Source organism: Chiloscyllium punctatum, chromosome 41 (assembly GCF_047496795.1).
Source record: "Chiloscyllium punctatum isolate Juve2018m chromosome 41, sChiPun1.3, whole genome shotgun sequence".
Classification (NCBI taxonomy): Eukaryota; Metazoa; Chordata; class Chondrichthyes; order Orectolobiformes; family Hemiscylliidae; genus Chiloscyllium; species Chiloscyllium punctatum.
The window spans coordinates 33,429,370-33,456,951 of NC_092779.1; the positions used below are offsets into that span (position 1 = coordinate 33,429,370).

General features: G+C 39.0%; 1 protein-coding gene across 1 annotated transcript in view; it reads left to right on the forward strand.

The window, feature by feature from the left end:
* stt3b (STT3 oligosaccharyltransferase complex catalytic subunit B) overlaps positions 1-27,582 on the forward strand; it is a 118,939-nt gene that overhangs the window by 53,750 nt on the left and 37,607 nt on the right. The window contains exons 3-5 of the mRNA XM_072560688.1: positions 10,948-11,235; positions 17,246-17,311; positions 19,696-19,795. Coding sequence (XP_072416789.1) covers positions 10,948-11,235; positions 17,246-17,311; positions 19,696-19,795 — 454 coding nt within the window. The remainder of the gene's footprint in view (positions 1-10,947; positions 11,236-17,245; positions 17,312-19,695; positions 19,796-27,582) is intronic.

The window sequence follows — 27,582 nt, forward strand, 5'->3', positions numbered from 1 at the left end:
TCCTGTGTCATTGGTTCCAATGTGTACAATGACCACCTGCTGGCCCCTCTCCCCTTTGAGAGCATTCTGCACCCTCCCAGAGACATCCTTGATCCTGGCACCTGGGAAGCAATATACCATTCTGATCTCAGCACAATCAACTATCCACATAATCAGTTACCCGAACAAAATACTCCCCGCCCATCTCGTTCGGATAATAGAGGTTATTCTATATCTAGTACAAGTTGTTGGAGGGAATCCTGAGGGACAGGATGTACATGTATTTGGAAAGGCAAGGACTGATTCGGGATAGTCAACATGGCTTTGTGCGTGGGAAATCATGTCTCACAAACTTGATTGAGTTTTTTTTGAAGAAGTAACAAAGAAGATTGATGAGGGCAGAGTAGTAGATGTGATCTATATGGACTTCAGTAAGGCGTTCGACAAGGTTCCCCATGGAGACTGATTAGCAAGGTTAGATCTCATGGAATACAAGGAGAACATTTGGATACAGAACTGTCTCAAAGGAGAAGACAGAGGGTGGTGGTGGAGGGTTGTTTTTCAGACTGGAGGGGTGTGAACAGTGGAGTGCCATAAGGATCGGTGCTGGGCTCTCTACTTTTTGTCATTTACTTAAATGATTTGGATGCGAGGATAAGAGGTACTGTTAGTAAGTTTGAAGATGACACCAAAATTGGAGGTGTAGTGGACAGTGAAGAGGGTTATCTCGGATTACAGCAGGATCTTGACCAGATGGACCCCTGGGCTGAGAAGTGGCAGGTGGAGTTTAATTCGGATAAATGCGAGGTGTTGCATTTTGGGAAAGCAAATCTTAGCAGGACTTGTACACTTAATGGTAATGTCCTAGGGAGTGTTGTTGAACAAAGATTCCTTGGAGTGTAGGTTTATACCTCCTTGAAAGTGGAGTCACGGGTAGATAGGATAGTGAAGAAGGCGTTTGGTATGCTTGCCTTTATTGCTCAGCGTATTGAGTACAGGAGTTGGGAGGTCATGTTGCGGCTGTACAGGACATTGGTTAGGCCACTGTTGGAATATTGCGTGCAATTCTGGTCTCCTTCCTATCGGAAAGATGTTGTGAAACTTGAAAGGGTTTAGAAAAGATTTACAAGGATGTTGCCAGGGTTGGAGATCTGAGCTACAGGGAGAGGCTGAGCAGGCTGGGGCTGTTTCCCTGGAGCATCGGAGGCTGAGGGCTGACCTTATAGAGGTTTACAAAATTGTGAGGGGCATGGATAGGATAAATAGACAAAGTCTTTTCCCTGGGGTTGGGGAGTCCAGAACTAGAGGGCATAGGTTTAGGGTGAGGGGGGAAAGATATAAAAGAGACCTACGGGGCAAATCTTTCACGCAGAGGGTGGTACGTGTATGGAATGAGTTGCCAGAGGATGTGGCAGAGGCTGGTACAATTGCACCATTTAAGAGGCATTTGGATGGGTATATGAATAGGAAGGGTTTGGAGGGACATGGGCTGGGTGCTGGCAGGTGGGACTAGATTGGTTGGGATATCTGGTCGGCATGGACGGTTTGGACCGAAGGGTCTGTTTCCATGCTGTACATCTCCATGACTGTAAATAATCACATGGATGAGACCATAAAATATAATTAGAAAGCTAATGGAATAAAGCTAGTATATTAGCACACCGAACCACAAATATCAAGCAATATTGCTCTTTGGTTTGTTTTTCCAGACTTGCCTTCATCCTCTGCTAATTAGAAGAAAAGACGTGTGCCATATGGAGTTATGCAGCTCAGTTGCAATCTGTCTTTGTGTCTCATTATCACTGTGAAAATAATGTAAAGTACATGATTTGAAATTCAGTTAAATGCCAACATCTGTCAATCTGATTTCCTGCGAAGCACAGACAGGTCTAAATGGGTCTGCTTACTGCTGAGATTTTAGTCTCTGGTGCAATGTAGAAGCCAGTTATTTTGAGGACCATTGTAAGGATTTCCAGGTTTAAGACCACTTGGCTGGCTTCAAATTGTATTTTTAAACTGTTGTCTTGCACGTAAAGCTTAAAGCAATATGTTGAAATTCACCAAGTCTCCCAATACAGCACCTTCCAAACCCAGTACCATTTAGGAGGGCAAGAGCACCATTTGGTGCACCATCACCAGAAATTCCTTTCAAGCCACTTCGTTCTTCCTTTTTTGGTGGGTCAAAATTCTGGAACTCTCCCTAAGTATTGTGGAGGTTATCTTCCAAATGGGACACGAAAGTTCAAAAAGGCAACTGTCCACCATTTTCTCAAGGGAACTAGGGATGGGTAATAAATGCTTACTCCCAGATCCCGTGAATGAAGTTTTAATCACTAATTTAACAGATTATTTCTGTTTCAAACAATTCACTTTCTTAAATTTTGTGTCACTAGAAATTCTTTAACTATTTTCTTGTCAAGCCAAAGTCTTGAGCCAGTCTCACTCCTTTCAAAGCTCACTGATATCAGTTGCAAAGTTGATTTGCACATGTACATTGAAAATGGTGATCTCATCAAACTAGAGTCAGGTGTTTAGAGGCGTTATGACATCTCTCTGGAACAATTGGGCCTGGGCCTCCTGATTCAGAGTGAGGGACACTACCACTGCAACACAAGTGCCCAACAACTAAGCATTTTGGATAGATTGATGAGTAAAATGCGATGTTCTTCCATATCTTTGCACCAGGTAGAAATTTAATTTGTGCCTCTTTACCCAGAGGTAGAGACATTACCACTGTGCTACAAAAACCCTAGAGTCAAGAATCAAAAAGTCCTGCTTTGCCAGTACCAGCTCCTCCAGTACATGTGCAGTGAGTGTTCTTCTAGTGTTGTCCTGTTATTCGGTGCATTTACATTTAAAATGAATAACTGATGTGTCCTGGAAGAGCACCTGCCAAACAAGGGAATTCGTCACACTGACCTGAAAGCTATTCCAGTGGTCATTGATCCTATGAATGTTTGGTATTCAATTGTCCCACTCTATATCATGGTTGTCTGAAGACACTTGGATTTAAAATAGCTCTTTAAAATGTTTCAACTGTGCTGTTTACAATGTAAACATTAATTGAGGAAGCCAAGTAACAAAGGAGACTTGACTGGATACCTACCCAGTGAAAATATTGTACCTTTTCTCTCAAACATTTTAATCAATTTCATATCTAAGAAGTACTTCATAAGGGGGGAAAGATCTTAAGCTTTATTTACCTTCATCCCCCAAGTAAGTCAAAAAGTTTCAGCCTTAGTGTAGACATTTCAAGTACCACGCGATCTTAACTTTGCATTTTCCAATTGCACACTTGCTGTTATCTCACCTACTTTACAAGATTACTTTTGAGGAAAAAGTGTCATTAGGAGGGGATCCTGTAAACTAAGTATCGCCGTCGTATCACATGTACAAAGACTTTTGCTTGATGCTTCAAAACACGTTCTACGCTACTGTTTTTGCTTGAAAGCAGATCAATACTAAAAGTTGCTGCGAATTCATTCTGACCTGTAGCAACATCCCAACCAGGCTCTTAAAAAATACAACAACTAAATTTGTAAGCCTGCTGTGCAAGTTTATTTTAATTGGCTGAAGAATTAGATACTGCATTTTGGTGAGAAATAAAGTTCACGATATTTAGAATATATGAGGTAGATGAGCAAAGGGATTTGGGAGTACACATATGCAGATCACAAAATAGTAATGTAAGTTAATAAAGCAATTAGAAAAGCAAATCAGTCATAGTCATAAAGATGTATAGCATGGAAACTGACCCTTCCGTCCAACTCGTCTATGTCGACCAGATATTTCAACCCAATCTAGTCCCACCTGCCAGCAACCAGCTCATATCCCTCCAAACCCTTCCTATTCATATACCCATCCAGATGCCTTTTAAATGTTGCAATTGTACCAGCTTCCACCACTTACTCTGGCAGCTCATTCCATACACATAACACCCTCAAGTGAAAAGGTTGCCCCCTAGGTGTTTCTCATATCTTTCTCCTCTCACCCAAAACCTATGCCCTCTAGTTCTGGTCTCTTTTCCCCCCCCACCACCTCAGGGAAAATACTTTATCTATTTACCCTTTCCATGCCCCTCGTGATTTTATAAACCTCTCTAAGACCACCCCTCAGCCTCCAACACTCTAGGGAAAACAGCCCTAGCCTATTCAATCTCTCCATATAGCTGAAATCCTCCAACCCTGGCAACATCCTTGTAAATCCTTTCTGAGCCCTTTCAAGTTTCACAGCATCTTTGAGAGGAAGGAGACCAGAATTGCACGCAATATTCCAACAGTAGCCTAACCAATGTCCTGTACAGCTGCAACATGACCTCCCAACCCCTGTACTCAATACTCTGACCAATAAAGGAAGGCATACCAAACGCCACTTTCACCATCCTATCTACCTGTGACTCCACTTTCGAGGAGCTATGAACCTGCAGTCACGGTCTCTTTGTTCAGCAACACTCCCTAGGACCATACCATTAAGTGTATAAGTCCTGCTAAGATTTGCTTTCCCAAAATGCAGCACCTCACATTTATCTAAATCAAACTCCACCTGCCACTTCTCAGCCCATTGGTCCATCTGATCAAGATCTCTTTATAATCAGAGGTAACCTCCTTCACTGCCCACTACACCTCCAATTTTGGTGTCATCTGCAAACTTACTAATTATACTTCCTATGCTCACATCCAGTCATTTTATTTAAATGATGAAAAGTAGTGGACCCAGCACCGATCCTTGTGGCACTCCACTGGTCACAGGCCTCCAGTCTGAAAAACAACCCACTACTCCACCCTCTGTCTTTACCTTTTGAGCCAGTTCTGTATCCAAATGACGAGTTCTCCCTGTATTCCATGAGATCTAACCTTACTCACCAGTCTCCCATGGGGAACCTTGTCGAATGCCTTAATGAAGTCCATTCGATCCCGTCCATCGCTCTGCACTCATTAATCCTTTTTGTTACTTCAAAAAATTCAAATCAAGTTTGTGAGACATAATTTCCCACAAGCAAAGCCACGTTGATGATCCCTAATCGGTCCTTACCTTTCCAAATACATGTACATCCTGTCCCTCGGGATTCGCTCCATCAACTTCCCCACCACTGACATCAGGTTCAATGGTCTATAGTTCCTTGGCTTGTCCTTCCCACCTTTCTTAAATAGTGGCCAACCTCCAGTCTTCCGGCACCTCACCCGTGACTATCGATGATACAAATATCTCAGTAAGAGGCCCAGCAATCATTTCCCTAGTTTCCCCATAGAGTTCTAGGTACACCTGATCAGGTCCTGGGGATTTATCCACTTTTTTGTGTTTCAAGACATCTAGCAGTCCCTCCTCTGTAATATGGACATTTTTCAAGATTTCACCATCTATATCTTCCATGTCCTTTTCCACAGTAAATACTCATGCAAAATACTCGTTTAGTATCTGCCCCATCTCCTGCGGCTCCACACAAAGGCCGCCTTGTTAATCTTTGAGGGGCCCTATTCTCTCCCTAGTTACCCTTTTGTACTTGATGTATTTATAAAAACCCTTTGGATTCTCCTTAACTCTATTTGCCAAAGTTATTTCATGTCCCCTTTTTGCCCTCCTGATCTCTCTCAAGTATATTCCTACTGTCTTTATGCTCTTCTAAGGATTCACTTGATCTCTCCTGTCTATACCTGACATATGTTTCCTTTCTTTTCCTTAACCAAACCCTCAAATTCTTTAGGCATTCAGCATTCCCTATATCTACCAATCTTTCCTTTCACCCTAACAAGAGTATACTTTCTTTGGGCTCTCATTATCTCATTTCTGAAGGCTTCCCCTTTTCCAGCTGTCCCTTTACCTGCGAGCATCTGTGCCCAGTCAGCTTTTGAAAGTTCTTGCCTAATACTGTCAAAATTGGCCGTCCTCCAGTGTAGAACTTCAACTTTTAGATCTGGTCTATCCTTTTCCATCGCTATTTTAAAACTAATAGAATTATGGTCGCTGGCCCCAAAGTGCTCCCCCACTGACACCTCAGTCACCTGCCCTGCCTTACTTCCCAAGAGTAGGTCAAGTTTTGCACTGAATCAGAAAATTGTCTTGTACACACTTAACAAATTCTCTCCATCTAAACCCTTAACACTATGGCAGTCCCAGTCTATGTTTGGAAAGTTAAAATCTCCAACCATAACCACCCTATTATTCTTGTAGATAATGGAGATCTCGTTGCAAATTTGTTTCTCAGTTTCCCTCTCTACTAGGGGGGTGGGTGGGTCTACAATACAATCCCAATAAGATGATCATCCTTTTCTTATTTCTCAGTTCCACCCAAATAACTTCCCTGGATGTATTTCCGGGAATATCATGCCTCAGTACAGCTGTAATGCTAGCCCTTATCAGAAATGCCACGCCTCCTCCTCTCTTTCCTCCCTTCTGTCCTTCCTGAAGCATTTGTATCCTGGAACATTAAGCTGCCAGTCCTGCCCATCCCTCAGCCATGTTTCTGTAATTGCTATGATATCCCAGTCCAAAGTTCCTAACCATGCCCTGAGTTCATCTGCCTTCCCTGGCTTCTTGCATTGAAATAAATGCAGTTTAATTTATCAGTCTTACCTTGTCCCTGCCTGCCCTGATTGTTTGTTTGTCTTGCTTCTTTACTCAACTGTACCAGTCTCAGATTAATCTTCTTCCTCACTATCTCCCTGGTCCCACCCACTCCTTACTAGTTTAAATGCTCCCAAGCAGCTCTAGTAAATCTCCTTGCCAGTATATTAGTCCTCTTCCAATTTAGGTGAAATCCATCCTTCTTGTACAGGTCACTTCTACCCAAAAGAGCTTCCAGTAATCAAACAGGTATACTCTTAGAGAGTTCTATGAAAAAAAATGCACTGTACCTTGTTTAGGCCAGACTCTATTGTTTACAATTCTTGTAGCCACATTATTAAAACCTTTGGAATAAAAGCAGAATACTGCAGATGCTGGAAGTCTGAAACAAACGCACACACTACTGGAAAAACTCAGATTTAGTAGGATCTGTGGAATGCAAGAGAGTTAACATTTTGAATCCAGTGTGATTTCTTCTAAAGCAAGACTTCTATTGGACTCCATATTCACTTTGTTTCTCCTTGCAAATGCTACTGGACCTGCTGATTTTCTTCTGTGTTTGTTATAGAGGCTTTGGAGCAGACTAGAAAGTTATTTATATTTGAAGGAGGATGTGGGGGGCCTATTGGAGATCTTTAAGTTTAAGTAGACTTGGTACTTGGGGACAATTAAATCATAGACCATCAATATAAGATGGTTTTCAACAAATTTAATAAGGTCAGTGAGAATATGGAATGTGCGTTGATTAGCTGAGGCGTATCTATAATGCATTTTAGGGATCAGTTTGGAAGGCAGAGAAAATGCAAGGCTGTATGGATGAGTTAGAGGGTTGGTGGGTTGAGGCTCAAAAGAAACAAAAGCAGTCTTGCCGCATTGACTAACCTCTGCTATAAATTCTGTGTAATACTGAGAGTTCATGGCTGTCATTTGCTGTCAAAACCACCTGTGTTTTATGCAGGCCAGCTGAGAAACAACAGCTGCCCTAATTTGTGTTGTAAATTAGGTGTAAAGAATGGCTATTTATATTTTAGTAAATTGCTTGTTACTGAAAAGCTTGGTCTTTTCACCATAATTGCTGACTATTATGGCTGTATATGCAGTCATACCAGCACATTAGAAGATCAATGTTAAAATGTGTGGTTAATTGAATCTTGAGCAGCGCCATCGTACACTGTGAACACTCAAGTGTGTTTTGTGCACCAAAGTGTATCTTGGGCAAATGAATATCTGTATGAATGCATCCTTCCTTATGTGGGATCGCGCTCAAATGACAGCCAGACTTGGTGACTTAATCAGCAATTGCAGCACAAGTTTGAGGCGGCAACAATACAGTTGTTGGTTATAACAATACAATCCCAAAATACAGTTCTTACAAGACCCTCTTTATACACCGTTCATACAAATATTAAAATCTCATTACCAATACAACGGTGTTACATCGTTGTATTGGTAGTACACAAAGGTTTGAAGGGCTTCTGTCCTGGAAGACTAGAGATGGGTTAAAATGTGCTGGCTGCTACTTCTGTTGGGATTGAGAATGCCTGTCTGGTCTGCATGCATAATTAAGAGGTATTAGTCCTTTTTGTCTTTTTAAATTAGTAAATGTTAGTAGAAATACTAGGCCTATATGCTCTAAGTAAATTAGAAATTGTACCCATACTTAATAAAGGATATTAAACTGATTACTGCAGCTGGGTTGTGAGGTTCATTTACGGTTTGCTGGTGTGAATTTCATTCATTGATGCAATTTCATGGAAGTGCTGTTTTGTCAGTTTCTTAAAGGGATAATGGCCCAGTTAGAAGGTATTTAACAGGTACACACTAATTGGAATCTCTTCAGGTCCAGGAGATGTTGGTAAGGGCTGATTAGTCTTCTAAACTTAACGGGGATAGTATCATTCTGTATACTACACTTATTCAGAGGTAAACGCTACTTGTAGCAAGGGCTGATAAGGTGTAAGAATGCAGTAATGGGTTTGAAAGAGTTGTTTTGATTAGAAAAGATTGTTTTAAATTTTGGATAGTAAAATATACTGCAGAACAGTGGTTTTATGAATGAATAAAACCATGTTATAGTAAATAACGATTTAGTAAAAGGTTATGAATGAATGAACAGGAACTGTGTATTAATGAATATAGCGAGCTGGTCAGTGAGTTAATAAAGATAACTTATAGTGGCATTCTGACAACAACTTCAGAAATGAAAATCTAACTTTGAGGAATGTAATAAATGAATTTCAGTAAATTTAAAGTAGTTTTTTTATCCACCAAACACTTAAATGATGAAGCAACCTGCTTTTTAGGTCTCTGCTCCTGCTCTGAAGCTAGCTGCTTAATTAAGCTGTGAATACAGATAGTCTGGCAACAATTGCTTTCTAGTGGAGTGTCAGCTGATTTCAATTCGAAAACTTGGGGAAAAAACAATAGTGACACAGTTTAAAACCTTGTATATCTCTTAAGATAGTAAAGTCACTTTATCCTGCAGCTGCGATGCAATGTACTGTGTTCAGTTTACCTCGTGTGTCTACTTTATGAGAAGGTGTTTTCAAAGTGGCATTTGGGAGTTTAATATATGTAGAAACACCTGCTTTGTAACTTTCATTCAAATGTTTGGTGTGCTCACTGCTCAAACAAATATTGAACTGCCTAATTTATATGTTCTCATCAGCTGTTTACTGTTATAATATGCAAATTTAGTACTTTTTTTAACTCAACCAAAACAAAGTGATGAAGAAACTCTGGCCCAGCATCTGTGGAGAGAAAGCAGTTAACATTTTGAGTCCAGTGATCCTATTTCAAAAATAGAATGGTTTTTTAAAAAAAATTGCATAACCTGTTTAATTTTGACTTTAGTTTTTGTTTGAATTCTCTTTATAGCTTTCTGATTGCCCTGATGAATGCAGGATGAAAAGTTTCCATAAAATGTCTTTCTTCAGTAGTTTTTTTTTAAAAGTATATTCTTAAGAAGTGTTCCAAAATGTGATTACAGAAGGAATGTGTTTGAGTAAACTGTTGAGAGACATGGTATATGCCAGAAAAAAAATTGAAATCTGTGGAAGGCAAAATGCAGGAGCCTGGTATATATTTTCAAGACTGCTCCTTCATGTTAATTCCAAATCTGACAATATGTCAGCTTGACCTGACTGCTTGACATACCGGAGCATGAAGCTTTCAGTACGTGAAGCTATTGGAATTAAATGGCATACAGGAAGTCTACAATAGGGCAGAATGGTGGCTCAGTGGTTAGCACTGCTGCCTCATAGCACCAGGGACACTGGCTCGATTCCAGCATCGGGCAACTGTCTGTGTGGAGTTTGCACATTCTCCTTGTGTCTGCGTGGGTTTATTCCAAGTGCTCCTGTTTCATCTCTCAATCCAAGGATGTGCAGGTTAGGTGAATTGGCCATGCTGAATTGCCCATAATGTTCAGGGATGTGTAGGTTAAGCATTAGTTGTGGGTAAATGTAGAGTAACAGGGTAGGTGAATGGGTTATTCTTTGGAGGGTCGGTGTGAACTTGTAGGGCAGAATGGCCTGTTTCCACACTGTCAAGATTCTGAGTTTGTGTCTCAAATGGTGGGTGGAATTTTAAAGATACATTTTGATCATATGTTGAATGTTAACCACAGTATACGTCTGTTTCAGGTCAGAGGTTATGGGATGGAGGAACGAGATATTGTTTTGTGTACAAGTGCACTGACCAGTATAACTCAGGTGTTTCCCAAACCTTTTCCTCATTGTGACCCCATTTTAATGTTTCCAGGTTATGTCTCACCCAGGAAGTAGTTTTAGCTGCTGAGTATGGCGATGAGCACAGGTTTAGCTCCTAAGTGGGAACCTCTGTGCTCACTCCAAAAAACCTTTGATCCACTCTGAATCGTGGTCTCTAATCTGAGGTCAGTGCCATCGTCAACAGTGGCTATGCCCTGAGATGTTTGGTATTTCAAAATAAGTAGTTGAAATTCCCTTTGATTCAAGTAACCCCACAAATTTATTCATTCTATTCCATTTCCTTTGCCATGCTATTGCTAATTGTTTAACTAATTACTGAAGCCTTGGAATTTCTTGCCAAATCTACCCACTCCTTTATTTCTTTCTCCTTCTATCTATTCCTTTAATCTGCATCATTGGCCAGGATTTTGGTCAAATGTCAGAGTACCTCATTTTACTGTCATTCTGTCTGATTATTCCTGTGAAATATCTTAGGATGTTTTATTGTGTTTGTATCCTCATTTATGGATTCAGTTTTACAATGTCTTTAGGAACTGTGCTGCCAAGTATATTTAAAATTATATAGCTTGTTTTTTAAGTGTTTGAATGTAATAACAAATTCCTAGGTAAGAGATATTTAATTAACTTTAAAAAAAATCACTATAATTAACAAATTTATTTTTTTCTTCTCATGCAGGTGTATCCTGGCCTCATGGTTACAGCAGGCTGTATACACTGGATTTTGAATACGCTTCATATAACAGTCCACATCCGGGATGTCTGTGTCTTTCTAGCTCCTGTATTCAGTGGTCTTACATCAATATCGACATTTCTTCTCACTAAGGAACTGTGGAATCAAGGAGCAGGACTACTTGCTGCTTGCTTCATTGCTATTGTACCGGGCTATATATCACGATCAGTGGCAGGCTCATTTGATAATGAAGGAATAGCTATTTTTGCATTGCAATTTACATACTACCTGTGGGTAAGTCATCCATATAAATGTACTTGAAATTCAGATGTGGTTTTCATGTAAAATTAATCAGCTTTTTTTTTGTCAGATAGGAAATTGTTGATGAGTACTGGTAGGGAGCTGGTGAGTAGAACTTAAATTGGAATGAGCTCTCTAAACGTTGGGACTTCCATTTGAATAAAATGTTCCTCCTTGGTATCAAATTAAATTATAAGTTAGTGTGAAAAAGACATTTTACAACTTTGGAAATACTTGTATAATGGGTGGTCAAGGCTACTCTGGTAATTTTGTTTAATTCCCAATATCTTGTTATAGTTAAGTTCAGTTTTGGTATTTATAGCTGCGAATGATGAATGTGGTTAAGAACATTTCTGATTCTTGAAGATGCAAGTACTCTTGCCAAGTGATTTCTATATCACTTAGATGTAAAAGATGCATTACAAAGATAGCTAACACATCCAGTCCTAATCATCTGTATACACATTTTTTCTGTTTCATAAGTGCAATGCCCAAGATTTAATTTTTTAAAAATTGCAATCCTGGTAAAGTGGCATTGAGTAAAAAAAAGTACTATAGCAAAACTAGCTAATTGTCGAGTACTTAGAATTTCCAGATTTTTGTCCATTTCAACCCCATCTGGGTCACAAGTCAACTTAGTCTGTATGTGGAAAATCTGGCGACTTAAGTTTTCAAAGCATGTGCCAAGTTAGATACTGCTGAACAATGAAAAGTTAATGACTACCCATGCCTGCGTTTAATGTTCAAAATGCGTTTTATTTTTATCTTCACCAAAGCCTAAGTGAACACTAAGGAGCCTGTGCACAAGAAACAAGGTAGCAACCACATCTTGATTTTTGAAGGCTAGCAAAGTGAACATGCTGTCGCTTGAGATGGATGCAATGACATTTACCAGCTTAACAATTCAGGCTGCCCACTGAGGACAGCAGTATGTCATGCATGCCAAGTACTATGGGTTGGATCGCTGGCAGTTACAGTAATTACAGAATCCAAGAACTAAACAAATCCTATGTTGTAAAAGTAAAACATGCTGAGCCTATAAACCAGTCTGGCCTGTCAAATTGTCATGTTTACTGCTAGCCCATTGCAGTTGTTAGAATTGTGAGGTGATACATTTAGTAAGAACGTGGATACATGGTTTAAGGTAACGGGTACAATTCTAAAGAGGTTGCAGGTGCAGAGGACCTACATGTATGTGCACAGATTGAGCGTGGTAAGATGAGTGAAGAGAGAAATTAATAAAGCATACAGTACCCTAGGTTTTCATCATGTGGACATCAAGGACAAGCATGAGGAGTTGGTGCTGAATTTGTATGACATTGGTTAGACCTCAGCTGGAAGAATGTATATAGATTCTAAGGGCCACCATTGCAGGAAAATGGAATGCATTTGCGTTCAGAAATGGTTCCAGGGTTGAGAAACTTCATCAATGGAGCTAGATAGAAGATGTTGAGACAGTTCTTGGACAGAAGAAAGCTAAGAGGAGGTCTGACAGAAGTTTTCAAAATTATGAGAAGGCTGAAAAGAGTATATGGGGCCAAGGAATCAAAAATGAGTGTATGGATTTTTTTATTTTTCAAAGAAGCAAACGTGATGTGAGAAATAACATTTTTCACTGTTGTTTGAGTCTGGAATGCACTCCCTGGAAGTGGTGTTCTGTTGAGGAATTTAAGAGGATCTTGTTTCTGTTTAAATTATCCAGTCTGCAAGGGTATGAGAAATGGGCAAGACGGTGACTCTAAGTCATGACATTATTTTTGGAAAACAAAGCAGTCACCATGAGCCTTTGCACCACAATGTTTCTGCAATTCTGTAAAGTTATTGTACAATTCTCTGTTCATGAAAAAAACTCACTATTTATCACTCGTCCTTCAGGGAAGAAAATTTGCCATTCCTCCCTGTCTTAGGTCTACTTATGGCTCGCGGCAATGTGGTTAACTCTAAATTGCCCTTCAAAATGACCTAGCAAGCAACACTGTTGTATCAAACTACAACAAGAAATTTTTCCATGCCATGGCATAGATTAAAAAAAAATTGAATAAAAATGAATTTCCTGTGAATTTCATGGATGTAAACCATGAAACAATATCTGATAATAGTAGTTGTATTGCTAGAAAGGAGAGTGAGGAAATTATACTGTGTAGGGATTAGTTTAGTGTTATTGACTTTTGGGTGGTTCACTTAAGTTGCAACTTAGCACTTTGATCACCAGCAATATCAATGGTAAATCCTGCAGGACTTCACCTAGTATTGTATGGCTTGTAGAAGAAACTAAGTGTCATGGTCATTGCACAAAACGTTTGCCACTCAGTTAAACCTTTTTAAAATCATATTAAGATTAATACAAATATCTAATGGCTGAATTCTTCAGCAATTACAAAGTATTTGAGCTGCAATCTTTACAATGTCATCAACTTTTATTATGAAATTAATGACTGCTTTGTCACCACTAGTCTTCAATTCTGTAATAAACATCAACTTGTGTAATTGAATTTTTGCATAGGCAAGAAGTCAGGTAAAGCTTGATGCTTTACCACTCAGAAAAATGATTAGTGTTTTTGCATACAGGAAATTAAGTTCCTTAAGACAAGAAAACGAGTGTGGTACTTTGTGATTGCAATTGCGTTAGTACTCCAGAAGCCTAGACTAATAATCTGGAAGTGTGATGACCAAATCTCTCTGGATGATTGGGAATCTGTATCTGGAATAGACATCTCATGTTTATAGATTCCCCACAGTGTGGAAACAGGCCATTTGGCCCAACAAGTCCACACCAATCCTCCCACCCAAGAGTATCCCACCCATACCCATTTCACTCTGACTAATGCATCTAGTGCTATTGGCAATTTAGTTTAGCCAGTTCACCTGATGTGCATACCTTTGGACAGTGGAAGGAAGCCAGAGCACAATAAGGAAACCCACACAGACGTGGGGAGAATGTGCAAACTCCATACGCATAGTCCCCCAGGGCAGGAATTGAACCTGGGGCCCTCCTGATGTGAGGCAGCAGTGCTAACTATTGCGCCACCATGCCAGCCAATAAATGTGACCATAAAATGTCTGCATTGTCATTAAAAGTCCAACTTGTATGCAAATAACTTTCCAAAAGTTAATCATAGAAACTTAGAACAGAAGGGCAGGAGTAGGCCATTCAGCCCTTCAAGCCTGCTCTGCTGTTCAGTACAAATGTGGCTAATAATTTAAACCCAGTAACTTGTTCCTGCTTTCTCCCCATATCTTTAATTCCTTTAGCCCTAAGAAGTATGTATAACTCCTTCTCAATGGTTTAGCTTCAGATATTTTCTGTGGCAGAGAATTCCACAGGCTCTCCACTCTCTGGGTGTCCTAAATGGCTCAACCTGTATCCTGGTATTTTACTGTTAATTTTGTGTTATGGAGATGAGAATAATGGGGCATGTTAATAGAGGTCTTTAACATCTCCATGAAGTGGGAATGAGGTGATGGGGGCAGATCAATCTAGAGAAGTGGGCATACATTTTGGCCAAAGTATCTGATACAGAAATTCTTTGGATGTCTGGCCGCAAACCCACATGAAAGGAAAATTATGCTGAAAATAAGACTTTTGTGCAGTAGTCAGTGGTTCATATCAAATGAGATCCTCCTTCTCATGAGAGCTAAATGAAGGAGTCTTCTTGCAGGTTTGTGGATAAGAGCCATGAGCTGTGACAGAAGTGCCAGTGATTGGGGTTTTAATGTCTAAATGCCATTTAATGTTGAGAGATTATTTGTCATTTGTTGCCATCATTTATGTTCTGTCTCAACACTCACTTTTTTTTTACATTCAGGTGAAGATTTTCTAAGCCATTTTATCACTCAGTTTCCATCCTTTATCAAGAATCTAAAACTTGGTCCACTGAATAGGATTTTGCCTATGCACATGAATAATTGTGCATTTTATCAGTCCTTTTTTCAAGGAAGTAAATTTAAGTTTATCAGTTTCAAATTTCTTAGTTTTTAACTATTTTATTCCTTGAGATTTTACACTTTTCCAGATAGCCTTCCTTGATTTTGTTTTTAATTAACTTGCATGGAAATGAAAATATCTTCATACTGTACTCCCTGTACACTTATGACTGTGTGGCCAAATTTCATCTCCATTCTATCTGCAAGTTTGTTGATGATGCCATTGACATAGGCCGAATATCAAACCATGATGAGACAGAATACAGGAGTAACAATAATCTCTCCCTCAATGTCAGCAAAGCTAGAGCTGATCATCGACGTCAGTAAGCAAGGAAGAGGGTATGACACTATCAGCATCAGTGGAGCTGAGCTGAAATGAAGATGGTCGAGAGCAACAACAATCTGTCCTGGACCACCCACTTTAAAGTGATGATCAAGCAGGCACAACAACACCTCCTCTTCCTCAGGAGTCTAAGGAAGTTCGGCACCAGGTTTTGTAGATGCACCATAGGAAGCATTCTGTCTGGATGCATCACAGCTTGTTATGGCAACGTTCTGCCCAGGACCATACTACCCAGAAACTAATAGAGAGTTATGAACACAGCCCAATCCAACACGCAAACCAACCTTCCATCCATTGACACCACCTACACTTCTTGGTGCCCTGGAATGGCAGCCAGCATCCTCAAAGATCCGTCCCACCATGGTTATAATCTCTTCCAACCTCTTCTCTCAGGCAGAAGATACAAAAGCTTAAATATGTGCACCAACAGGTTCAAGAACAGCTTCTTCCCCCACCATTATTAGAATTCTGAATGGACCTCTCAAATTTCAAATCTAATGTTGATCTTGCTTTTTGTGCACATTCTTTGCAGCCATAAACTTTGTATTCCTTGCTCTGTTCAATTACCTTATTATCTTTGCATGTTATGATTTGCCTGTACTGCATGCAAAACAAAACTTTTCACTGTACCTAGGTACATGTGACAATAAATCAAATAAAAATACAGATGGAAAGGAAAAAGTGAATTACAGGGAGCAGTTGGTGATTTTCCCTTAATGGCTAGTTAATTAAGGAAAATATTTTTTGTATCTTCGCAGGAACATTGACATTTGGGTTGTTGCAAAGTCAGACTAACCTACAATTTGCACATGACATGCTTTGTAGGAATCACTGAAATTCAGTTGTTTCTAATATTGAAGGAGTGTAGTCTGTTGTGAACTTGAATATCTGAGAGAGGGACCAGACATCATCAGGCTGTTTGTCCCCATTATGCAAGTTATTTTTTGCTTTGAGACAAAAGATGATTGCCTAAATGCTGCACTTACACAGTGCCTGCATTTTTATGAAGTTCAGTCAGTGTTGATCTTGAAGACGGAAGACTTTGTTTTAAAGTGCATGTCAGATCTGCACTAGAACTAGAGCATTTAGTGTGCTCAACATGTTCCAGCTCATTGCTGCCTACCCGATTCCACTACCTTTATGTGATTAAATAAATGTATCATATGGTAAGCTTAAACAGTGACTTATTTTAATATTAAAAGGAACATCTTTAACATCCCATCCTTGTATATTTCAGTAATTGTAGAAACAGAAGATCCTGTTACACATACTTTGCCCTGAGCAACCATGAAAAATGCTTACATTCAAAATTAAAATGAAAATTTATCGCTCTCATCCTGCTTCCTGGCAGCATCTCCACAACTATCAAATGGAAATGCAAAATTCTTCATAGATTTAAGGATAATATCATTGTAAAACCTTATAACAGCATGACTATACAATACATACATAGTCTTTTTGTTTTGGACACTGTCTAAACTGTATCCTCTGATGTACATATCAGTAACATCGATAATACATGTTTTCTTTTATAAATTCTGACTTATTGGGTTTGTATGCTTGAATTCTTAAAACTCTAGTAGCTTTGAACCAAATTCAAAATCTATCTAGTTTGAGTTGCCTTCTAATATTGAAAAGTGAACTAATTGACTTGCAGGTATTGGAAAAGATCTATGGTAAGGTTTAATTTAAAATTGATGATCTTAATAATTGTCTCTTGTGCATTTTTCACAACAGGTCAAATCTGTAAAAACTGGCTCAGTTTTCTGGACGATATGTTGCTGCTTGTCCTACTTTTATATGGTAAGACAAGTTGAACTCTTTCATTATTCCCTGGAATTTATATCAAAGCTGAAAATAATTCAGTATGTTACACTTCTATAGAATCCCTACAGTGTTGAAACAAGCCCTTTGGCCCAACAGGTCCACACCAACCCTCCAAAGTGTATCCCACCCAAACCCATTCCCCTACCTTATTACTCTACATTTTACCCCTGACTAATGCACCTAATTTACACATCCCTGAAAACTATGGGCAGTTTAGCATGGCCAGTTCACCTAACCTGCACATGTTTGGATTGTGGGAGGAAACCGGAGCACCCGGAGGAAACCCACACAGACGTGGGGAGAATGTGCAAACTCTACACAGACACTCGCCTGAGGTTGGAATTGAACTTGGGTCCCTAGCGCTGTCAGATTTCAGATGATTCAGCAAGATGATTGCATTGTTGTACTTCAAGTCTCTGAATCCCAGACTTGACTCTCATTTACCAAGTATGTTCTAGTTGGCGCCCTGCTCCTTAAGTGTTTTGATTTTATGGTATGTTTGGTCAAACCTAGTCATTAGAACCGAAAGATGATTTTCAAAATCATATATAAGCATCCTTGCATCAAAATACACTGCATTTTTGTGTGTGAATATAATGACTTTTGGATCACTGAAAACTAATTCTCTCTGGGCAGCATTGATGTAGACAATTCCCTCAGCTACCTGTATTGCACACAGATATCTAAAAAAAAATTTCACAGAGAACTAAGGAATGCACCTAACAATATTATGCTTCATAAGCATTTATTAGATTTTAATCTTTTCCTTTCAAAATTTCATTTACTGATTAAATTCAGTAAGACCAAAATTATGTTTTAAATAGTAGAGGCCTACAAATTGTTTGCAGTCAAATTAGTACCTTTATTGCAACAGTACTTCTTTATATACGTTTCTGGTTATTCTTTCACCAAAGACTTGTTCTGTGAAAAGCCACATAAACTGCATTTGTGAAAATGGAGCATGCATTATAAATACCAGTTTCGTCTAGAGTGGTTTTGTGGCTGTTTGTAACTATATTAAATGTCTAATTGGGAACTATTTTCTTCTGAGTTGAAAAAGCAAATTTACATCTGATCAGCTCAATATTGAGAAATTTGTGCTCTATTTTCTTGAAATTTTGTCAAAACATTTCAGCATTTGTCATCAAAGAAAACAGCTTTCCAATTATCAATTATTGCTTAGGATTCAGGTTTCATAGTAAAAGTTACATTTGTGCTTGTATAGATACTGTGAAGACTAATATCTTCATCTACCGAGTCAACATTGATGGATTTTAATTCACATAACAGCTTTTCTAAAACTAATTTGTTCAAATCTAGTGAATCTTCATTTTTTTGGCACAGAGATTACCTTTTGAGTAAGTTGCATCAAATATTTATCCCTTCCATTTTGTCAACTTTAAGACCTTAATTTCATCACCTCCCTTCCATCAATCTGATCTCTCACTGAAACAATCTTTAGCTAGGGTAATGTTGTTGGACTCTCCTTGGTTTATGTTGTTTACATTTTCCTCAAAACCACCCCTTCTATCTTTCTTTACCATCAGCTGTTGGTAGCTGTATGTCCGTAACATGCTTTATTTACTTCATGTGCACTAGGCACCACCCAATAAATAACTGCAACAGGCACATCCCCTAACAAAGTAGTCCAGATAGACAATTATTGTAAATTTTAAATATGAAAACAAATTTGCTTATAATGATTTTTATCTGTCTCTTGTTATGCTGATCCAGAAAATGTTTCAGAATTCAGAAGGTTCATCATTTGTTCAATCTTTCTGCAAGGTAGCTCAACCAAGGAACAACATTGAATAGTGGCACATCACACTACTCATTGATGCAAGTGTTCCTGAATAGAGTAAGAAATTAAATTACATCCATATTTTACAATGAAAATCTCCATTGTCCCAGAACAAGAAACCTGTACTGTTGGCATTATTCTGCATTCCAAATCAACCGTTCAAACAACGAAGCTGACCTCCATTATATGTCCAGCTTCAATGGTATTGTTTGCACAATCCATCGAATGACGTGATATGGAGAGATGAGAGTTATCCTTTTTTTTTCTTCTTCAAGTCTAAGAATTTTTGTTGAACTTCAGAGTTCTATCTACTGCTCGGTCAGGGATGACAAAACTCTTCCCCAAATCTACAAGGTAAATACTGAAAGCACGAAGCCAGTGATGAAAGAATTAAATGAACGGAGACAGCTATATGTTATACTTCGTCAATCTACTGTGAAATCTTCATAGTTTCAGTACTGGCCTTGTTGGTCATGGGAACTATCGTTTTCTTGCATTGCAGTTTTACTTGTATCTAATTTGAACTTTAGTTTAATTATTTTTGTCCATTGATTTTCAGGTATCTGCATGGGGTGGTTATGTGTTCATTATCAACCTCATTCCGCTGCATGTATTTGTATTGCTACTGATGCAGAGGTTCAGTAGAAGAATCTATATAGGTCAGTAAACTCATGATTATTCTGTTCCAAAAAAAAACTCATACTTCCGGTTAAGCCTTGGACAGTTGGATTAATTGTACACTTATTATTATGCTTTATTGGTCATGTTGATTTTAGGGTGTTCGTGATCACAGTTACCTAAGATAGGCAATGTGCAATCTGTTGTAATCTTCTGGTGGCTTATTGAGAAGCAGTGGTTTCAATATGGTACATTAGCTAATTAGGCAAAGAAAGGAAATGTATGACTTGTGACAGATGAGAATGTTTTTTCATTCCTGGAGCCAATTTGTAGAATGGAGGAGTAGACAAAGCCCACTGCTACATCCTTTTGTGATGGACTTTGGTGGCTTGCCATCAATGCTCTGTCAATCACTTGTCTAACTCCTCTTGGCCAGCAGCCATGGAACAGCCACGCCCGAGTCAGATGACTGTTGACCCATTTAAGCATTGCTATATCAAGGTTAGTTTTCACCTCAGACAAAAAACACCTCCTTATTTTCAGTGTACTGTGTTGATAATGGGATCGGATGGTGCTTGATAAAACTTTTACATGAGTCAGAACCTTGGAGATTATTATGCCGCCTTCTCTGTTTTTGTTAGAGATGAGTTTACATTTGCAAATGACTAGTTACTGATATAACAGTTAGATGAGACTGCATGTTGTGCGGGAAATACCAAATATGGAATACTGAGTTAACAGAGATTTAAGGGGATCCCCAATTCTCAACAGCCATGCTTGATTTCTTGTGGCATTTCCAAGGGCACTGAAATTCAACTATAATACTTATTCCTGTTGTCTCATTCCATTGTGGTTAGTAACCAAATAAAGCTGCAGTACCTTCAAGCTAAAATAAAATAGACCACTTGAAATTTACAACCGCAAAGAATTATTTCAGGAGTGAAGGAAATTCAGTTAACTTATGTAGTTTATTCAAGGTAGTTCCATACAATATCTGTCTTAATACAGATTGTGACAAAGGCATATCAGCAAAACTTGTGTCAGTAGAAAAACTACTGCTAAATACTGCCTACTGGTTCCCTGGACTGCATTACTTACTGTGTCAAGAGCACTGATGCATGGCAAATTGTCAAACAGGTGTTTTGAAGGACAAAGATCTCTAATCAGAAAACAAAATCCTGGAGAAATTGTTTGTCAAATCATAAAATGCAGGTGGATTCCTTACAGTGTAAGAATTCCTTTTACAATGGCTCAAAGTCTTTTGGTGCTCTATACATCAGGGTGACCAACTCTGAGGGAACAATAAAAGAGTAACTTCTGGGAAAAAGTGCTGCATGAGGGATGGGAAGGGGAACATTGAGTTGAGAGATGGAAATTGCTTAAAGGCTGCTTCCTTGATCCAGCAATGCTGTGGACACTGTTCTCTCAACTCCATACGGTTCAGCAAAATGAGTGCATCTACATCTCTGCCTAAATCCCCTTGCCTGACAAACAAGATTTGAAGCCAACCACCCCTCTTCCTCATTACAATGGCAGTTAAGTACAGTTTATTAGGGGCACTTTTGGGGATTCTTCTTGGTGTATTTCCAACTGAATTTAGTATGTGAACTAGTTAGCATTATTCAGTTGATCTATTTCATTGTTTTGATGTGAATATGCTATCAGGCCAACGAGATGTGATTGTGCCAGATATTTACATTTTGTAATGCTTTAATGTGCGATGGATATGATTGCATACAGCATGAATATCTGTTACAAGCAAACACTCAAATATATAAATGGTTGGTTAAATGGTCAGTGTGTGCATATGGTGAAATTGCTGCTGTTTAGTTTTACAATATTTTTGCGTTTAAATAAACATGCTTAATTTTGCCAATAAAATTATTATAGCACTAAAAATAATACTCTCATCTAATGTCTTGTATCTATTCTCACTGTCACCCCATCTCTCAGATTTTGGTTTTATTGTTTGGCCTCAATTAGTAGTTATTCCCTTGCTCACATGTTTACTGTCATAGAAAAAGAGCCAACATCTGGCAAAGTCTAGTAAATTACTTTACCTCCACAGCAGTCTACTTCCTGTGAATAATCATTGGAAATACTCAGGCTGAATGATTGTTATTCCAAATAATATCTACAAGATATTGTATTTTCGAATAAGAAAGTGGTTTATAAGGCATACAAAATCCCAACCTTTATAAATCATGGCAGAGTATGAATGGAGGGGGATGGGTGGTTTAAGAACTTTTACTAAAGGAGACCAAACCACTGTTTCATAGAAAGTCCAGAACTGGATGCAATATTTAAGAGGGCTGTCAAAATGTTGAGAGGGTTCAGAAAAGATTTACAAGAATAAGGAATTTCAACCATGAGAATGAAATGGTAAAGCTGAGACTTCTCTCCTTGGAAGAGAGATTGAGAGGAGGTTTGATAGAGGTGCACAAAATCATGAAGGATCCAAGCGGAGTAAATATGGAGAAACTACTCTTATTAGAAGGGTCAAGAATCTGACCACCTGAGTTGCTTTTACATAGAATCAGCACTGACACAATGTGCTCATTTGCCTCCACCTGTACTTTAACTAGCCTATGAATCCCTGCCCAACCCTACTCTCTACTCATTAGTAAACACTTTTAACATTTAGATCATTAATTGATGCTGTAACATTCAGTTTCTGGAAGGAATTGTTTTTACTCTGATTTGCCAGAAGATGGCATTGGCATTGTATGCATGCATGACATTCAGATGATGCACTAGTTAAGGCATCTCATTTTTTTTTAATATAAAAGGGGTGTTTCATTAATTTTAAGTTCCTATGTAGCAGTGACTTCAAAACTTGTCAAAAATATAAATGCCACGTAAAATTAATGAAGTAACTCGATAACATTACAATTGGTATTTATCTATGAAATTGGATGTAATGAGTATTTCAACCTGGAATTAAGTAAACACTGCTTCTATAGGAAATGCATCAGTGGATAATAAGACAGCAGTTGCAGACAATAATATTATTGAGATTGACATAAATCTGAAGCTTGAGCAGAAAATGCATGTTTTGAGTACAATAACAAGTGTTTTGAGTGTCATAATTTTAGTCCTGGAGGTTTTCAAAAATGGTTCAAATCAAGTGAACAGGATGTATTCTCTCCGTCATTAATTTGGATGACAAGTTGACTTTGAGAAGGAAATCCAATAATTTATTTGTTGGCAAGTGATTATTTTGCCAAATGATATTATGCAATAATAATAGAAAATGGAGTTTTGTGAAGTTCATACTGCAGATTTTCAGTATTTGCCACAATTTTTCAAATGACCACTGCCTTGATATACCCATGTAATTTATATATGCACAAGACGTACTATTCCTGATGAAAAGTTTATGCCCGAAACATTGATTCTCTTACTCCTCAGATGCTGCCTGACCAGTTGTGCTTTTCCAGCACCACACTGTTCAACTATTTCTCTCTCATGTTTGAGCCAAAACCTTTTAATCCTTTCAGTCAGTTACCACGTATAATTTATTTTGAGCCAATACACATTACCACTAAAGTGTAAACAGATTTGTCAAGTAAAATGCCTATGCATAATATGCTCTACGTTTTGTGCAGACTTTAAAAGTGCAGAATAAACAAAGATTGAAACACATTGGGGTTCTAAACTTCTCACGTTTTGTACTTCAGCCTTTGATCTCCTTGATACTGTTGTTTTATGGTCAATTGCTAATATTTAAAGGCAAGGAGTTTTTACATAAAATGTACGCTGTCATGTTTTCTTCAAGATCCTCTGCCCAATGTGGTGATGAGGTTAAAAGATCCAAAGAAATGTTAGATTGGTGTGTTTCCTTTGTCATAGAGCTTCCTGAGTCTATCCTTGGCACAACTAGAAAGTTATTAAGAATACTTCATGAAGAACATAGAGTCATAGAGATGTACAGCATGGAAACAGACCCTTTGGTCCAACCCGTCCATGCTGACCAGAGATCCCAACCCAATCTTGTCTCACCTGCCAGCACCCAGCCCATATCCCTCCAAACCCTTGCTATTCATATACCCATTCAAATGCCTCTTAAATGTTGCAATTGTACCAGCCTCCACCACTTCCTCTGGCAGCTCATTCCATACACCTACCACCCTCTGTGTGAAAAACTTGTCCCTTAGGTCTCTTTTATATCATTCCCCTCTCATCCTAAACCTATGCCCTCTGGTTCTGGACCACCCAACCCCAGAGAAAAGACTTTGTCTGTTTACCCTATCTATGCCCCGCATAATTTTGTAAACCTCTATAAGGTCATCCCTCAGCCTCTGCCGCTCCAGGGAAAATAGCCCCACCTGTTCAGCCTCTCCCTATAGCTCAAATCCTCCAACCCTGCTAACATCCTTGTAAATCTTTTCTGAACCCTTTCAAGTTTCACAACATCTTTCCGAATGGAAGGAGACCAGAATTGCATGCAATATTCCAACAGTGGCCTAACCAATGTCCTGTACAGCCGCAACATGACCTCCCAACCCTGTACTCAATACTCTTGACTAATAAAGGAAAGCATACTAAACTCCTCCTCCACTATCCTATTTACCTGCAACTCCACTTTCAAGGAGTTATGAATCTGCACTCCAAGGTCTCTTTGTTCAGCAACACTCCCTAGGACCTTTAAGTGCATTAAGTGTATAAGTCCTGCTAAGATTTGCTTTCCCAAAATGCAGCACCTTGCATTTATCGGAATTAAACTCCATCTGAAATTGGAGCAAAAGTAGACCATTCAGCCCCTCAAGCGTTCACCACTATTCTATAAGATCATGGTTGATCTGCCCGAGGCCTAAGCCCCTATTTCCTGCCATGAGTGTTTCAATATTTCAAAAACCTGTCTCTGACCTCTTTGTCAAGTATTTTGTGATCTAGCCTCCACAACTTTCAGAGGTAGAGAATCTCACATATTCAGGCTTTTAAATAGTAGTTTATCTTTTGATTCTTCCTATCAAGACCTCTCCCTTCTACATTAGTGTCCACCTGCCAAGTTTTTGCTCGCTCATTCAGCCTATGTCCCCTTGCAAATTCTTTGTCATCACCACAAATGCCCTTCTACCTGTTTTTGCATTAGCAGCAAATTTGAATGTATTACACCCTGTCTCCTCTCCAAGACATTAATATATATTGAAATAATTAAGGTTATATGAATATCCACTAGTTGAAACTTTCTAACCTGAAAAGGACCCGTTATGGGGCCAAATAGGATCATCCCAAATACACTACATCTGCTAGTTCTCCTTTATCAACTCTGCTTGTTATATCCTCCAAAGAACTCTAGAATATTTCACTAATCAAACATGATTTTCCTTTCACAGAATGAATTTGACTCTGTTCTATTGTTAAGCTTTTCTAAATGTCCTGCTACTTTTTCATTAATAATGGACTGGAGTGTTTTCCCAGCAGCAGATGTTAACCATTTAATTTCCTTTTCTGAATAATTGTATGGAATGAAATATATGTCAGATAGTCCATACAGTTTGAAACCACTGTTTCCTTGCATAAAATGAAAACTAAAGCTGGCCACATCAGTTCTGTGAAGGGCCTGTGGAATTCTTTGCAATACAGAAAGGTACAGGGCTCAGACTATTTTTACTGAAAGCTTGTTGGAGACCTATATAGCACAAACTCAAGTAAGGGAATTATTTTCTTTAAAGCTAGAGGAAATGAACTAATTAGCATGTAACACTTGCTTCACAAGTTCCCTGAAGAACACCACAGTTAGCCTCACAACAGGCTGTTTGATTTAGAAATAGATTGAATTTATTAGAAGGTGCAGTGAATTATACGTGAAACGAAGATTCAAAACCTGGAAGTCTGTTAGTGTAATAGAGTCATAGAGATGTACAGCACAGAAACAGACCCTTTGGTCCAACCTGTCCATGCTGACCGGATATCCCAGTCCTGCCAGCACCTGGCCCATATCCCTCCAAACCCTTTCTATTCATAAACCCATCCAAATGCCTCTTAAATGTTGCAATTGTACCAATCTCCACCACTTCCTCTGGCAGCTCATTCCATACACGTACCACCCTCTGCATGAAAAAGTTGCCCCTTAGGTCTCTTTTATATCTTTCCCCTCTCTTCCTAAACCTGTGCCGTCTAGTTCTGGACTCCCCACCCCAGGAAAAATACTTTGTCTATTTATCCTATCCATGTCCCTCATGATTTTATAAACTTCTATAAGGTCACCCCTCAACCTCCGACACTCCAGGCAAAACAGGCCCAGCTTATTCAGCCTCACCCTATAGCTCAAATCCTCCAATCCTGGCAACGTCCTTGTAGATCTTTTCTGAGCCCTTTCAAGTTTCACAACATCTTTCTGATAAGAATATTGCATGCAATAGTCCAACAGTGGTCTAACCAACATCCTATACAGCTGCAACATGACTCCTGTACTCAATAATCTGACCGATAAAGGAAAGCATACCAAATGCTGCCTTCACTATTCTATCTACCTGCGACTCCACTTTCAAGGGGCTGTGAACCTGCACTCCAAGTCTCTTTGTTCAGTAACACTCCCCAGGACCTTGCTGTTAAGTGTATAAGTCCTGCTAAGAATATTATTTTTGAAAACAAGCCCAATTCTCCAGAGCTTTTACCTAATGTGATTGCGCTTGAGAATTCAGGGTAATTCACTTGTCCCAGAGCTTTTGTAAACTATGTAAAACCGATCACCTCATAGTCATTCCCTTTGAGGAACTGAAGTTTTGTTTTGCAAAATTGTCTTACAGTATCACCAACCTACTTCATGTCATGTTCCTGAAGAATGGAGCATGATCCAGTACATGTTGGCCCACGTTCTAGCATTGTTTCCTATTTCTTTGTTTTCGGAAACATGAAAGCTGACAGTTCTGATGCCCCCTTTGTGTATAATATCTGCGCACGGTTTTACAATCAGAGTGAACCAAAGTTTGGCCATTGTAAGTCTGAGCAAATTGAAAAATAAGATCTTTTTCCAGCACTTACCGTATTACTGTGTTTTAACAGATTTTGCCTACTTGTCGGCAAATCTGAAAGCAAAGCCATTTCTATGGCTTTCTTGAAGCTCCATTTAACATGAATTCCTGGGTGGGCACCATGCAGTAGAACTTGTCATAGTTTTACTGTAATACTATTTATTCAAATAGTCTACAAATATGACTAACTTTAAAAATGGTCTGATAGTATTTGTAATGTGAAGACACATGCTTTGTCCACATCCACCTGTCTCATAACTATATTCTCTTCACTGATGTTGCCTGACTGCTGAGTTTCTCTAAGAATTTCTGCTCTTGTTTGCTTCAGATCTCCAGTGCCTGCAATACTTTTGTTTTCAGAGTAGCAATGACATTTTACAGTATATTAATGAAAGAAGCAATGAAGCTGCATTTCTATCTCTTCTATCATGTACTCATCATAGGAATCCCTACAGTGTGTGAGCAGACCATTCAGCTGATCAAGTCCATGCCAACCCTCTACAGAGCGCACCTCCCCTACATCACCCTGCATTTCCCACAATTAGTCCACCTAGCCTGTACATCATGGGCAATTTAGCATGGCCAGTACACTTAACTTGCATATCTTTGGACTGTGGAAGGAAACCGCAGCACCCAGCGGAAGCCCATGCAGATATTGGGAGAATGTGCAAATTCCACAGGTTAAGGGTGGAATCAAATCTGGGTCCCAGGCTCTGAGGCAGCAGTGCTCACCACTGAGCCACCATGCCACCCCCGTGGAAATTGCTTTATAGCCAATATAGTCACTATGATGAGCAGCTGCAATTGTAGATTGACAGAAAAACCGTTTTGTATACAGCAAGCTCCTG